This window comes from Piliocolobus tephrosceles, chromosome 11 (assembly GCF_002776525.5).
Source record: "Piliocolobus tephrosceles isolate RC106 chromosome 11, ASM277652v3, whole genome shotgun sequence".
Classification (NCBI taxonomy): Eukaryota; Metazoa; Chordata; class Mammalia; order Primates; family Cercopithecidae; genus Piliocolobus; species Piliocolobus tephrosceles.
Genome location: NC_045444.1, coordinates 61,082,412 through 61,098,046, shown reverse-complemented (window position 1 = coordinate 61,098,046; position 15,635 = coordinate 61,082,412). Strand labels below are relative to the sequence as shown.

The 15,635-nt window shown below is 35.0% G+C and overlaps 1 protein-coding gene across 3 annotated transcripts in view; it reads left to right on the top strand.

The window, feature by feature from the left end:
* ATF2 (activating transcription factor 2) overlaps positions 1–15,635 on the top strand; it is a 93,533-nt gene that overhangs the window by 63,545 nt on the left and 14,353 nt on the right. For 2 of the 3 annotated variants that reach the window (XM_023212306.1, XM_023212305.2), the window contains 2 exons: positions 6,755–6,904; positions 11,059–11,265. In XM_023212306.1, coding sequence (XP_023068074.1) covers positions 6,755–6,904; positions 11,059–11,265 — 357 coding nt within the window. Of the gene's footprint in view, positions 1–6,754; positions 6,905–11,058; positions 11,266–11,707; positions 11,782–15,635 lie in introns of all 3 variants that reach the window. The other variant, XR_002731649.2, reaches the window with a different exon arrangement.

Sequence of the window (15,635 nt, the reverse complement as noted above, 5' to 3'; positions counted from 1 at the left end):
TAAGCCTTTGGAAAAGTAAGAATGTGTTAAAGAAATGTCAATAGGGCCCAAAAAATGAAAGACTATCTAGTACTTTTTAATACAACAGAAAAATTCCCAGGATATAATTTTCTACAGAATTAGACTAGTTGTCACCAAATTTTGGTTTAAGGGTTTTGTTTGTCACTAAGCACGTAAATCGTATTACTCTTCTAATAAAACAGTTTTCTTTTGTAATATTTGTAATCAAAAAGCAACTGTTCTGAATAAGAAAATGTTAGTCATCTGGGGATTTTAAGATTTAGCAAAGTATTTAAATAGTATCCTCCAGAATCTTTTTTTTTTTTTTTAAGACGTGTGACAAACTGAAAAATATCTTTGCACACAGTGGGTAGCCAGTAGGTTTTCTGCAGGGGGTTTCTACTGAGAGCTGACAGAGGGCATCTTGGCAAATGTTCAGAAACCTACATTAACTTGGTTGGGCCCTGCGTGGAACCTCATGTTCAGCAGAATTCTTCTGACCTGCCTCTGCATGCCGAGCTAATCAGCAAACACCTAATGAGCCCACTCCAAGGAAACAGACCCTCTCTCAACCTACTTGATTTTCATATGTTCTCTGAGGGTGGGGAGACAAGATTTCCTGAGGACTGATGATGCTGCATAGACCACAATAATGATAATTAACTTGCTGAATTTAGAAGATTATGCTGTTAATTAGTTGCAAAATAAAGATAAGTAATAGAGCAGCAGATGGTAGGATAACACCCAGGAGAAGGAGGGTTATTACTCTGATGAGCTTTTGTGGCACATATGAAATATGGATCTGACTTTTTCAAAAATTGTTTCTAGAGAACATTATCTTTTTTCTTTGAACTATGATGGAGTACTTTGTTCCTACCAAGTTCTGACAGATGTGATAAAATTTATTTTCAAGGGTGCAACATAGAACTTGAATGACAAATTATTTCTAGGAGATCACCTCTTAAAGCGAATGTATCAGATTGGTCAGCACAGCAAATTATTCATCCTTTAATTAATTGAAACAATCTATATCTCTCTAAGAAAAAAAATTTTCAATATAGTAGTTGAACTTTACATCACTGAAAATTAAACATTAAAATATTGATCTGTTTCATAGAAATATAATAAAGACATTTTTGTTTATCAAACAAAGTCTACCTTTAAATTAAAATTATGCCTAAGTTTTCTTCTACATGTTGGATAATATAGACCTTGTAAAGTCCTCCTTTTGTTTTTTTGGGGTTTTGTTTGTTTGTTTGTTTGTTTGTTTGTTTGTTTGTTTGTTTTGAGTCAGGGTATTACTCTGTTGCCCAGGCCAGAGCTCACTGCAGCATCAAACTCCTGGGCTCAAGCAAACCTCCTGCCTCAGCCTACTGAGTAGTTGGGACTACAGGCATGCACCACCACACCTGGCTAATTTTTAAGTTTTTTGTAGAAATGGAGTTTTACCATATTGCCCAGGCTAGTGTGGAACTCCTGGGCTCAAGCAGTCCTCTTGGCTTCCCAAAGTGCTGAGATTACAGGCATAAGCCATCACACCCCACCTTAAATCTTCAATTTTTGTGAGTACTCAATCTTTATTTCTCAGAGTACTTAATCCTTATTTACATATATTAAATTTGTCCATTGAGAGAGATTTTGATCTTAGTAATGGACTGACCAATATCAGATGCTTGACTTAATTGATCACTAATAGATTTAGAAAATTTAACATTAGACTAGAGCTCCAGTTTGGCAAAGTTTTTGTTTAAAATATGTTCAGTTAACTGGGAGTCAAGAAGTAGAATTTCTGGTTTTATCTCTGCTAACTATGATTCTGGGAAGTAACTTCAGTTTTTTGGAGTTTCTATATCTCAAGTGATTGGACTACTTGACTTTCATTATCTCTGCTAGCTTCAAAATTCTATTGTAAAATAGATACTCATTACATTTATATGTGTTATCATTTATTTTTCTTTAAACCAAAGTATTTGGCCTTCTTCAAATGCTCCTAACAAATATGTATGGCTGGATTGTAGATATCCTTACATTAATTGTAAAATTTATATGAATAATATTTAGTGACTGCTTTTTTGACCTAATTCTAATTTTTTTAGCATATGTGCATTTTTGTTGTAGTTTTAGAAAAATTAATGGACAGTTTAGAACAGTGTTAATTAACCCTTTAAATCTTTTTCTTCTGTTGTATACCCACTGGCATACTTTTCAACTCAGACCCATTGTAATCAATGTAACAGCATGGAGCAAACATTAGAGCTTCCTCACTGGATGAGTACTGTATACCCTAGGGCAGTCAAGGAAGGATAATGAATGAATACTGATGCTGCTTTTAAGTGCTCTATAAGGTAGTAACTTGCCCTACTAAAGATTATTCAAGAGAGTGATGTTTATGTACTTCAGGCTCCCCTATGTGCAGTTACTGTATTTCATTAATTCTGAGAGTTAAGCTCTTCACTGTAAAACTTTAAATGCTCCTCAATTCTATGATGATTTCTACCTAAGGACTTAAAAATGTTTTCCCAACACATAATTTACTAAGCCTCACATTTCTACCTCTGGTTATGTTTGTGCACATTTTAAAACTAGAAATGAAAGCCCCAATTTATCACTATAGACTGGATACTAGTCATTGTATTTTGATGTCTAACATTCTATTTATAAAATATGTAAATATGCAGACTTACGACCTCCCAAGACTGTCTCCCTTTGTTCTGACCCACACTTTTCCAACTCAGGTCTTTCTACTTTAAATACTTCTTCATCATTTTCCTAAGTATTCCTATCTGATTCTAGCCAGCTACTACTTTCGTCCCTCATTTAATTTCAGTTTTAATCCATCCACTTCCACATCATCCCATCAATTATTAGGGTCCTAATTGCCTATGTTTTAGCTACTAATATAGTTGTTTCTGATTGTTTATAAAAGGAACTAGGAATCTTGTCTTGATTCTGAAAAATTCAGTTTTTGGTATGGTCTTGAGCATGTCTCTGTCAGGAATGCTTGCTTGTTCCCCGGTGCCGTAAAGAAATAGCACGTGAACATAAATTTAATTTCCTCGGCAAGGCCAGTTTTTTTACTTTCTGCAGAAAGGGTACACTCGCCAGCAGTTTTCCCACAAGAGTACACCAAACAAAGGAGACAGGGTCATTTATAACCTGATGTGTCCACTCTACAGCTGTGTCTGGTTTCTGTTGACTGGAACGGGACCTCACATTCTGTATTTGTCCCGATTGGCTAGCAACTTAGAACTTTTTAAAGAAACAAAGGCAGAGGAGAATAAAGGAAGGAGAAAGTAACTTGTGGAATGCTGAGAAAGGTAAAAATACCTTCAAATAAGGAAGCCGAACAGGCTATGACCTAATGCTTGGACCAGTATAAGCATGCCAGGGCAAATATTTAGGCTAAATTGTGGGAGCTAAGAACATAAAGTACATTGCTTTCTTTATTACGGCTAGCAGATATTTAAGAATATTAGTACAGGAGCCGGGCGCGGTGGCTCAAGCCTGTAATCCCAGCACTTTGGGAGGCCGAGACGGGCGGATCACGAGGTCAGGAGATCGAGACCATCCTGGCTAACACGGTGAAACCCCGTCTCTACTAAAAATACAAAAAACTAGCCGGGCGAAGTGGCGGGCGCCTGTAGTCCCAGCTACTCCGGAGGCTGAGGCAGGAGAATGGCGTAAACCCGGGAGGCGGAGCTTGCAGTGAGCTGAGATCTGGCCACTGCACTCCAGTCCGGGCGACAGAGCAAGACTCCGTCTCTCAAAAAAAAAAAAAAAAAAAAAAGAATATTAGTACAGGTCTTTGAATAAATTTTGCTTCTAAGAGAAGTTACTATTTATTCCTAATTAGATGGGGAGGAAATTATTTGAAGAAAAACCTCTACTTTTTACATCTCATATAAAATATGTCTGGGATCAAAGTAATGCTTAAGATGACCCTTAAGGATATTTTGAAAATTCAGAAACATAGAAACTCTCCTGATTCTTTGGACCTCCGTACTAAGAAAATGGAGGCCTCAATAGTATTCTTAAAGAAGTAAGGAAACATCTGAAAAATTCTTTTACGAGTCAGATAGTTTTACATGTTACTTTTGTTTTTCAACTCAACTCTGCAAGGAAGTTATTATTCCAAGTTTTATAGGTAAGAAAATTGAAACTCAAAGATCAATGTTTTGTTCAAAGTCACAGATAGTTTGAGGTAGAGTTAGGTGCTGAGCCTAAAGTGTATTCTCAGCTGTATAAGACCATAGTACATTGCATGTTCTAATCAGTGAAAGCACCAGGATATTACGTAAGTGGTAATTGTTACAATTCATGAAGAAGTAGTCTGTCAGAAAAGTGGGAGAAAACACGCCTGATCCTGGCTTAGCAGTTGCAGTAACAGGTTTGGCACTCTCAATCCTTATGATTGGCTTTTGAATCATTAAGCCACAAAGCTTCAGACTCTCTTTCTTGTTCTTTCCCTGTGTTTTCTGGTAGCACCAAGGATAAAATATGCAGCATGGTGCCATGGAAATACTTTGCACTTGAAGTTGAAGAGATCTAGGTTTATATCCAGGATTTGAAGTAGCTTAACAGCTCTGCATCCTTGAGCAAATGATATCTGGTTTCCTAAAGTGTAAAATGGGGATACTATACAATTAAAAACTCATTAAAAAACTACAGATAATATAGATAATACAGATAATAGATAACACAGATAATACACAGGTGAATCTCAGCTGCATTGTGCTAAGGGAAAGAAGCCAGATTCAAAAGGCCATACAATGTATGTTTCCATTTATATGATCTTCTGGAAGAGACAAAACTCTTGGGATCAGAAAATAGATCAGTGGTTTCCAGGGCCAGGGAATAGAAGGAGAGTATGACAGGGAAGAGCATGAGGATTTTGTTATGGTAAAACTGTTATGTATTCTGATTGTAGGGTAGGTTACATGAGTGTATTTGTTCGTTAAAATTCAATAGAGGTCGGGTGCGGTGGCTCACTCCTGTAATCCCAGAACTTTAGAAGGCCGAGGAGGGTGGATCACCTGAGGTCAGGAGTTTCAGACCAGCCTGGCCAACATGAAAACCCCGTCTCTACTAAAAATACAAAAATCAGCCGGGCGTGGTAGCATGCGCCTGTAATCCCAGCTCCTCAGGAGACTGAGGCAGGAGAATTGCTTGAACCGTGGAGGTGGAGGTTGCAGTTAGCTGAGATCATGCCACTGCCCTCCAGCCTGGGTGACAGGAAGAGACTCCCTCTCAAAAAAAAAAAATTGGATTGTAAAGTAAACAGAGTTAACTTGCTATGTGTAACTTATATCTCAAGAAAACTTTTCTTTTTACAAATTGACTTTATTTTAAAAATCACACCCAGAATATACAGTGATTCGCAAGAGAGAGAAAAAATGTCCACTAACATTTGTTCATGCATAATTACTGCCTCAGTTAAAATTCTGGTGATCTTTTCATATATGCTTCATATTTTATGGGATCTGGATCACATAGTAAGAAGATAGGCCCAGATGAAAAGAAAGAAATTACAAGTCTTGAAATAGTTATAAAAATTTCTCAATTTTTCTTAGTTGAGGTGAATGGAAATACTTGTACTAGTATTATTTGGGGGTCTTTTTCAAAAGCTCTTCTCTCACTCACCCCTTTCTGCTATACTCAGGGAAGGAAGAAAGGAAAAGATTGCCAAGAATATGTGTTCTTAACACTTAACACCCCAGACAGTTATTTACTTCTGAGAAGTTTGGGAAACACTGGGTAGGCTGCAACATGGTTCTCACGTCTCTGTCTCTCTCTTTTGTCTCTAATTCGCACTCGCTCTCACTCTCTTATTAGCCTCCATCCCCTCAAAGATGCACCTTTATAAGAATCATAGGAAAGTGTAGTATATATAACTCTGACTCCAATTTCTGTAATAATATATATTTGGGGCCCAAGAACTACATCTTAGTTATTAAGAACAATATCAGCAATAACAGTCTCAGGTCTGTGGGATCCCTGAAGTCCCTTTCATTGCTAAGATACTGTGGTATGATTATCTTTGCAAATTATTTCATATTTACAGATCATAACAATAAAATCACCTTAAAGATCACATATGACCATTTTCACTAAAGAAATCAATTTCTATCAGTTAACAGGTGTTTCTTTTATACGTATGTAGCAAATAATTATACCAGTTGCTAAAAGGAATACCCAAAAGTGTAAGATAATCTCTGCTCTTAAAGAGCTTACTAACTGGTTGGGAGATAAAATAGTCATATATGACAAATTTTTATTGATAGCATAATAAGCTTCTTTGAAATTGTATCTTGAGAAAGTGGTAGACATAAATATCCAAGGCCTCATTCTAATACTAGATCTATCATGCTCTGAATGTGAGTCCAATACAATCCAATAATTAACTGGCAAACTGCAACATCAGAAGAGAATTAGGTCTGCTTACTGGGGACAGGAAAAACCTAAGAGAGATAAACTCAGCTGTACGTTCTAGGAGGAGGCTTAGTTTGGCCCCATTTCGTCTCTGTTTGCAGGTTTGGTGCCAGTGCTTACTTGGCCAATGACATAATGTCACATTTTTAAGGCCTTTATTATTATTTTCTCAAAATTCACTAGGAACAGCAAAATACAGAATCCTCTAGTAGTATTAGGCAAAAAGACTCAAGGAAACTACCTAAGATCTCACTGTTTGTCTTATCGATATTCATGATGATCTTTAAGGACTTAAAAAAAATTTTTAATGGTGTTTGCATTTCAGAGATTAAAAGCTGCTTTGACCCAGCAACATCCTCCAGTTACCAATGGTGATACTGTCAAAGGTCATGGTAGTGGATTGGTTAGGACTCAGTCAGAGGAATCTCGACCACAGTCATTACAACAGCCAGCCACATCCACTACAGAGACTCCGGTATGTGTGTTGTTTTTATTATTCAGCACTCTGTCATCTTTAAACAGACAAGTACAATATAACTTATGACTTATTTAAAAAATATTATTCTGGTCATGTTGTTATTCCAAAGGGATATCAAAAGTCTTAAGAAAAAGTAGCTCACTGTACAAGAATTGATACAAAAATAAACATAATAGAGCAGTTGTTCTGTTCAGGACACCTATAAATATTTCTGTGGGTGTCCATATATGTTGGTCTGACGTGGCACAATTCTTTTTAAAGAAAATACCTCTTTCTGTTGATTTTAGGACAGTGAAACTAAATACTGCTTTGAGAAATTTCCTTTATTCTCTGTTTCCTGATTGAGGAAGTTTATAGAGTTATGACTTTGGAAAATAGTTACATAACTAGAAAAATAATATTAGAACCTTATAGTGAGAAAAATGAAATGTATCTTGTTTTCTTAGTTATTGTCCAAAACTACAAATTTGACATAAACCACAACTATTAACACTAGATATTTTTTCTTGCTGTGGCATAAACAGGTTTGATTTGACCTATTCTCCTGTATAACCAAGGTATTGAGGTTATAGGAAAATTTAATAGGTTAAGTTCTGTAAATTTTATAGACAGTAACTTCTTTGTTAAGGGATGCTGTGTTCTTCAGAAATGTATATAACTAAATCTTATGTTCTTTTTCAAGTAGCAAACTAAGATTTCTGAAGAATCTTTTTGGATCTCCTCTTGTTATTGATTTTGCCTTTTCCTAAAATGCCATATGTTTGTGATTACAATGCATATCATATTTTAGTATTGTGTTGCCATCTACAGCCATTAAAGTGTGTATGTCCCAAAGAGGCAGATTTTTTTTCTGTTTCCGATACTAGCAGAACAAATAATTCTTGTTTCTGCTTTTAGTATTTGCTCACTCATTGTAAAACATTACTCTTCGTTATTTATTTGTATAAGTAACCTTATGTCACTTGTAGATAATCAGAAGTCTTTTAGAGAAATATGTAGATAAATATTCACACACACACACATATGTAGGTATTACATTACTAACATAAATCAAATGGTTGCTGAATTAAAACTTGTGAAACATCACCAAAGGAGCAAATACGCTTTATGGCAGCTGTTTATACTGGAGACCCCTTTCACTTACCTCTAGTTTGTGACTGCCTGTGAGATGATTGTTATATGCCTGCAGTGCCTTTCTAATTCTTTCTAGTAAAGGATTATTGTACTCCTGTTAAGTGTTTCAGAATTCTATTTAGACCTTTTATCTTTATTTGAAGACTATTAGCATTGGCATTAAAAAGCAAAAGTTTTCAATCAAAGAAACACACATAAATAAGTTTTAGATTGCCACCTAAGCATAGGTATTTACATAACTGCATCTTGTCTTTTAAAAACTTAACATAATGAAATGTAGTTGTGGTTGTCATCCACTAAACAGCTTAGGGACCAAAAGGGAAAATGAGGGGCTGAGTGATTGTGTATGTGTGTTAATGTTATACCTCGGGGTTTAACAATGTTTCACAGGCCATATGCAACCCATGGGTGTTTTTGTGTGGTCTGCAAGTTAAGTATGATTTTTTACATTTGTAAAGGGTTATTTTTATTTTTATTGTCCTTACTTTCTTGTACTAACTATAGTTTTCCTGGATCTAATTTTTATTTGTGTATTTATATGTTGTTGTATTGGATGGAAGCCCCATGAGGGCAGGACTTTATCTGTTTGTTCACTGCTATACTTAGTTTCTAGAATAGTTCCTGTAAGTATTTTCTGAATGAAATGGAATGAATTAATCAATAGACATGGGGAGAGAAGGAACAGTATATACTTCTAAGAAGCCTCCAATCCTTGATAGGCATAAAGATATACAAATGTAACTCTGAGTAGCAGAAATTAAGCTTCTGCTATTCTTCTAGTACTTATGATTAGTCTTTGCTGTAATGAGTTAAATCAATTAAAAACAAAAATAAACTGTTCTCTCTTATTCAGCCAGATGAGTAAAAGAAAAAACTTGCTATTCTCAATAAGAAAAATAGGAGGATGTGGCTCACGCCTACAATCCCCAGCACTTTGGGAGCCCTAGGTGGGTGGATCACCTGAGGTCAGGAGTTCGAGACCAGCCTGGCCAACCTGGTGAAACACCATCTCTACTAAAAATACAAAAGTTCAGCTGGGTGTGATGGCGGGCGCCTGTAATCTGAGCTACTTGGGAGGCTGAGACAGGAGAATCACTTGAACCCGGGAGACAGAAGTTGCAGTGAGCCAGGATCACGTCATTGCACTCCAGCCTCGGCCACAGAGCGAGACTCTATCTCAAAAAAAAAAAAAAAAAGAAAAATAGGAGAATGAAGAAAAAATTTCAAGATTGCAAATCTTGAAGCCAACCATAGAAATATTTTTCTAAAACATTAAGTTACAATTACATAGGTAAAAGAAACACTCTAATTTAAATGCTTAATCTTTATTACAATTAAAATACTTCTTTTTTGAGACGGGATCTTCCTCTGTTGCCCATGCTGGAGTGCAGTGGCACAGTCATGGCTCACTGCAGCCTCGACTTCCCAGGCTCAAGCAGTCCTCTTCCACCTCAGCCTCCTGAGTAACTAGGACCACAAGCACATGCCGCCACACTTGGCTAATTTTTTAAATTATTTGTAGAGATGAGGTTTTGCTATGTTGCCCACGTGTGAAATACTTTATAAATGAAATAACTCTCTTTGTAATGCTAGTTATTTGGACAAAGAAATGATAACTTTATTTTTTGGAATTTTTTAGAGTGAAAAATAGTTTGGTAATTTACCTAATTTACCTGCAGAATTTAACTTGAGCCTTATGTAAGATTTGTATTACATAGATTAGGAGAAAACAAATTTTCTTTGTGCATACCATTTTTAAATATAATAAATTATAGGTAAAAGATTGTTTTCAGGCTTCTCCTTTGGATTATGTGCCTATAGCCACAAAGTGTTCTTTTCCCTGCACCATTTCCAAGAGCTCATTTCCTTCTTTCTTTTTCTTTGTATTTTTTGATACTGAGTCTCGCTGTATTGCCCAGGCTGGCATGCAGTGGTGTTATCTTGGCTCACTGCAACCTCTGCCTAAAGCGATTCTTGTGCCTCAGCCTCCCGAGTAGCTGGGATTACAGGCATGCACCACCACGCCCAGCTAAATTTTTTGTATTTGTAGTAGAGACAGGTTTTCACCATGTTGTCCTGGCTGGTCTTGAACTCCTGACCTCAAGTGATCCGCCCTCCTTGGCCTCCCAAAGTTCTGGAATTACAGGCATGAGCTACCACACCCGGCCAAGAGTTCATTTTTTGACACCCATATTCATTTGTTCTGTGGCACAGTTTTGGGGTTCGTGAAAGGCTTGAAGGTACCTATTGTTTTATAGTCTTAAACACTAGACATTATTACTAGTGACTGAAGATTTCTTTTTTTCTCTGGCTAATCTGAGATAACCAAGCTGATTCACTGGGGAGCAGAGGGAATAATTAAAATGAAAATTAAGGTTCCTGTAGGATTCTCCCTACCAGAAAAATGAGCATTAAGAAATACAAGAACTTGACCCTTAGAAAAAGACTGACCATAAATTTCACGAACTGAAGAAAAGCTGAATATACCAAAGAATATACATATTTTCACTTCATAGCTTTAGAGAAACCAATTTTCTTTAAGAAAATTGACATTTAATATGAGATATTTTAATTTAAAAATAGCATAGAAATCATGGTTTTCTGTCATGAATTTAAATAGGAAGTTATTAAATGTTTTGAGAAATTTATAATCAGTAGTTTTCCAGGAATTGAATAATACAATAAAATCTGTTAAAATACGCTTGGAAAAATATTTCTATGTATCATTTGTATCATATTTTAAATTTTTTCATACTTGTATGTAAATGAAAATATTATACATAAAGAATACATTTGCTGTGACATTGCATTAGTGAGAATTGTGTTATAGTATAGCTCCTAACATAAGTATATTCAAGAAAGAAGTTAAACCACATTTTCATATTGCCCCAACATACTGATGTATTCAACAAAAGTTAGAAAATAAAATTGCTGTCCCCCTTTGACACCCTTTACTGCCTATGTTAATTCACTCACTAGATACAAATATAACAAGCTTTCATCTCTGTTTATAATAGGCTTCTCCAGCTCACACAACTCCACAGACCCAAAGTACAAGTGGTCGTCGGAGAAGAGCAGCTAACGAAGATCCTGATGAAAAAAGGAGAAAGTTTTTAGAGCGAAATAGAGCAGCCGCTTCAAGATGCCGACAAAAAAGGAAAGTCTGGGTTCAGTCTTTAGAGAAGAAAGCAGAAGACTTGAGTTCATTAAATGGTCAGCTGCAGGTAAGGTGCATATATGTGAATTTTGTTTTATTTCTTTTTTAATAATTGTGAACATAGCTTTTTTTTTTTTTTTTTTTTTTTTTTTTTTCCTAGTTGGGCCTCCAAACATTTTAGGACATAATATTGGTCTATAGCATAGTTTTGTAAACCTGTTTGTTTGGATGCTGAGATTAAATAATATAAAGCTTTCAACACTGATACAATGAAGAAATTTAAAATATGTTTACCTGCGTACAGAAGTAGCTAAACTATGTGGTTTGAACTTTATAAAGTTGTGATATAAAGTGCAGAGAATTTTAAAATTTAAAAATATCACTGTTATTTCACTTTTCTTGTCTATTTTTTTGGTTTATAGCACAACTATAAAGTTGCTTCAGTAGCAGTTTTTAAATTCTTTCATTATTTGAGTTATAAATTTTGTTCTGTTTTGTTTTATTTAAAGTGAATATATTGCTCGTGAAAGGTGCCAGATTGACAGCTTTGGAAACTGAAGGACTCTAATTATCCACAGACCAGGTACAATATGGCCAGTGGCAGTACAGATCATTTCATACTGCCCTGCCAATGTGCCTCAGATACATTTCTTAAAACCTCATGGAGTATAAAGTTTTAAGGCAGCACCAAATCTGTTTCCTTTGTTTTTCTTCCTTCCTTTTGTTTTTGTTGTGTTTTTTCAACATAAATATTCTCCCATATAATCTTAAACTACCAATTGATAAGTATCAACTAGAAAACTGATGTTAATGAATTACACTTGTCATTAATCTAGCTAAATCTTCTGAATTATCCATACCCAGTTAAAAATGAATCTTTCTGTATAATCATAATTGATGGTAAGAGACCTGCTGTCTTCTTAAATCTGTCTCTAAGATATCACCAATATAATTGTCTGTTTAAATGGTTAGGAAACAGTTTTTAGCTAAATCAGACATAGCATTTAACCAAATGTAAGTTTTATAATTTAAATTTTTTTAATGCAAAGCAGAGATCTTTCAAGTCTTTATTGTGCTTTGAATATTGACATGATAGAACAAATAGATTGTCTTACAGAACTTATTTTTAATGATTTTAATGATTTAGAAGAAATTTTTAATACAATGTACCATATCACATAGACTTAAAATATGTACTTATCTTCTAGGGTTTATTAAGACATGTATTTTATCATTTATCATCTGATAAATTGTTTTTTTGTTTTTGAAACGGAGTCTCTCTCTGTCACTTGGGCTAAAGTGCAGTGGCGCAATCTTGGCTCACTGCAACCTCCAGCTCCCAGGTGCAAGTGATTCTCCTGCCTCAGCCTCCCAAGTAGCTGGGATTACAAGTGCACACCACCACGCCCGGCTAATTTTTCGTAGCGATGGGGTTTCACCATGTTGGCTAGGCTGGTCTTGAACTCCTGACCTCAGGTGATCCACCCGCCTTCAGCCTCTCAAATTGCTGGGATTACAGGCTTGAGCCTCTGTTCCTGGCCTGTCATCTGATAAATTTTTAATCAAGAACAAGTTTCAGAAATTTTTAGAAAGCATTTCTAAATTTTCTTTTTTTTTTAAATAATATAGACTATAGGTGCTAATTTATGCTGCAGAAATGGCTATTTTATATCAAGTCTGTTATTTATTATTAAATTTTCAGATATTATTACATTAATGAAGTGATATAGGTGTATTTTTTTTCCGTTCTTAACTAACAAAATCTTCTGAATGACCTGTTCTCTTTTAGTTGTCTGACATAAAACACAATCACTGTTATCTTCAGTTGTCTTACCTATAGAATAGATGTGGTAATACCTGATGGTCTTACTTCTCTGTATTGTTACATAAATCAGTCAATTCAAGGGTTTCTTCCTACAGAAAAATTTAACTAGTAAGACAAATTTACCGTTATTTTCCTTTGTAATTTGGCTTATTGTGCCTTATTTAAGAAGTAAAAGTACCTGAAAACTATGAAGTAGTACATACATATATGTCATTATTTACAGGGATTTTAAGCTAGGCAAGTTTTCTGCTTTGAACCATTTTAGAGCAATCTTAATAGTTTTTAATGAGATATTGCTGTTCCTTAGTTATACTGCAGCACTGATTACCACTATTAGCCCTTTATTATTGCAGAAAACCATGGAAAATTCAGTATTCAAAAGAAATATAATATTGACCCCATTTATTTCATGTTTTTTCTATCTCACAATCTATGATTAAAATGTCATTATTTTAGCAGTGCTTTGTATATACTTCCTAATTTGGGTAGAAGTTTTTTGATAGGAGAAATAAAGATAAGATTTATCATTAGGTAGAAGTTTGCTGACATCATTTTTTGAAGCATGAGACTATTAAATGGAAGCTAAATTTAGGAAATTACTAAATTAAGCTCTACATTTGAACTTGAGTTTAGTTAATACCTCAAATTATGTACAGAACAAGTAAAACCAGTATTTTTAATCATTAAAAACTGGGTGATGATGGCATCATCTTAAATTTAGAAATGCATTTTAAAATAGGAGCCAAAATGATACATTATCAAGGATTTTATTTAAAATGCTTCTCCAAAAAAGAAAAAGTATTATATCCATCTATTTATATTAACCTGGGAAAATATCTGTTATATATATATTTGTATGGGCAAAAAGAGAGTTGTTGGAAACAGCCCAAATGTCCATTCAAGCTGAATGGATAAACAAGTTGTGGTTTATATGTACAATGAAATATTATTCCTCCATAAAAAGAAATGAGGTATATACTATGGTGTAGATGAACCTCAAAACATTATGTTAAGTGAAAGAATGCAGAACAAAACATCAGATGTTGTATGATTCCATTTATGTGAAATACCCAGAATAAATAAATCCATAGAGAGAGAGGGCATATTAATGGGGGAGGGAGAATAGGGAGAAACTGCTTAGTGAGTAAGGGGTTTTACTTTGGAGCGATGGAAATGTTTTGTTACTAGACAGAGGGTGGTAGTTGCACAACATTGTGAATGTACTAAATTTCAGTTTAAACTGATTACCTTTATGTTATATGAATTTCACCTCAGTAAATTACCAAAAAAGAACAGTTACATCTTAATTAAGCATTATTATTATGCTTAATAAAGCATAATCCTTTCTTATTAATAAAAAGGTTTACAGTTAGATGGGTAAATGCATAGGTATAGGAACTGGTATAAAAATGACTCCCTTAATATAGTTAGCATTTTAGGAATGACATATACTAACGTGCAAACAATGGTGAGGAGGGAATTGAGAGCGTGGATGGTTTGGAAAGAAAGGGTACTTCAACTATGACTTTCTATTATTGTTTCAAGTCAATATATTATTTTGACTTTTTGTTGTTTTCTACTTAATTGTCAAGTAAAATAAGTTTTTTTTAAAGTGACAGATTTTAGCTTTCAGAGTGTGAAGAGTTAACATGCCTATAATAGATTCAGGGAGAAAAATTGCCTTCAGTCTGCCAACAGCAAAACCGTTAACTATGAAGAACAGAATGACTTGTAAGGAAAATTGAATGTCAAAGAAATAATTATACCCTACTTTATGTGAAAACTTTAATCAATTCTGTATTTCCTTGCTGATCCTTCATGTGACATGCAGGCTTAGCTGATCAATGTAGTGGGCAGTAATGCCCATAGTTTACTTATAAGTTTTATATGTGATACAAGGTTTAGCAAGTGTTGAGGTATGATTGTTCATATTTTTACCAAATACATATTAGGTCTTAAAGAAAATATATTCAGCCTTATTAGAAACATTTATGGTAATCTAGACCAAAAACTGAATACTGTTGGTTATAAATTATTGGGGTTTTTGTTTGTTTGTTTGTTTTTGAGACAGAGTTTTGCTCTTGTTCCCCAGGCTAGAGTGCAGTGGCGCAATCTCAGCTCACCGCAACCTCCCCCTCCTGGGTTTAAGCGATTCTCCTGCCTCAGCCTTCTGAGTAGCTGGGATTTACAGGCGTGCGCCACCACGCCCAGCTAATTTTGTATTTTTAGTAGAGACGGGTTTCTCCACATTGGTCAGGCTAGTCTCAAACTCCCGACCTCAGGTGATCTGCCTGCCTCGGCCTTCCAAAGTGCTGGGATCACAGGCATGAGCCACTGCACCCAGCCAATTACTGTATTTTTAAAGTAATACCTGTTTTGTTAATTTTGTTATCTTTTACTTGAAATGGTTTTTACTGTTTATAAGCTTTGTCTTTCAGTTATACTCATTGTGGGGGTTAATTTTCAGTTTATAAATGTAGCATGTTTCCTTATGAACAAAAAGCAGATTCCTTTTCTTTACTAACAGTAGCTGCTTAACATTTACTCTGTGGGTACAACTTGATAATTATTTTTGTGTGGATTTGGCTGTTGTATTAGGTTGATGCAAATGG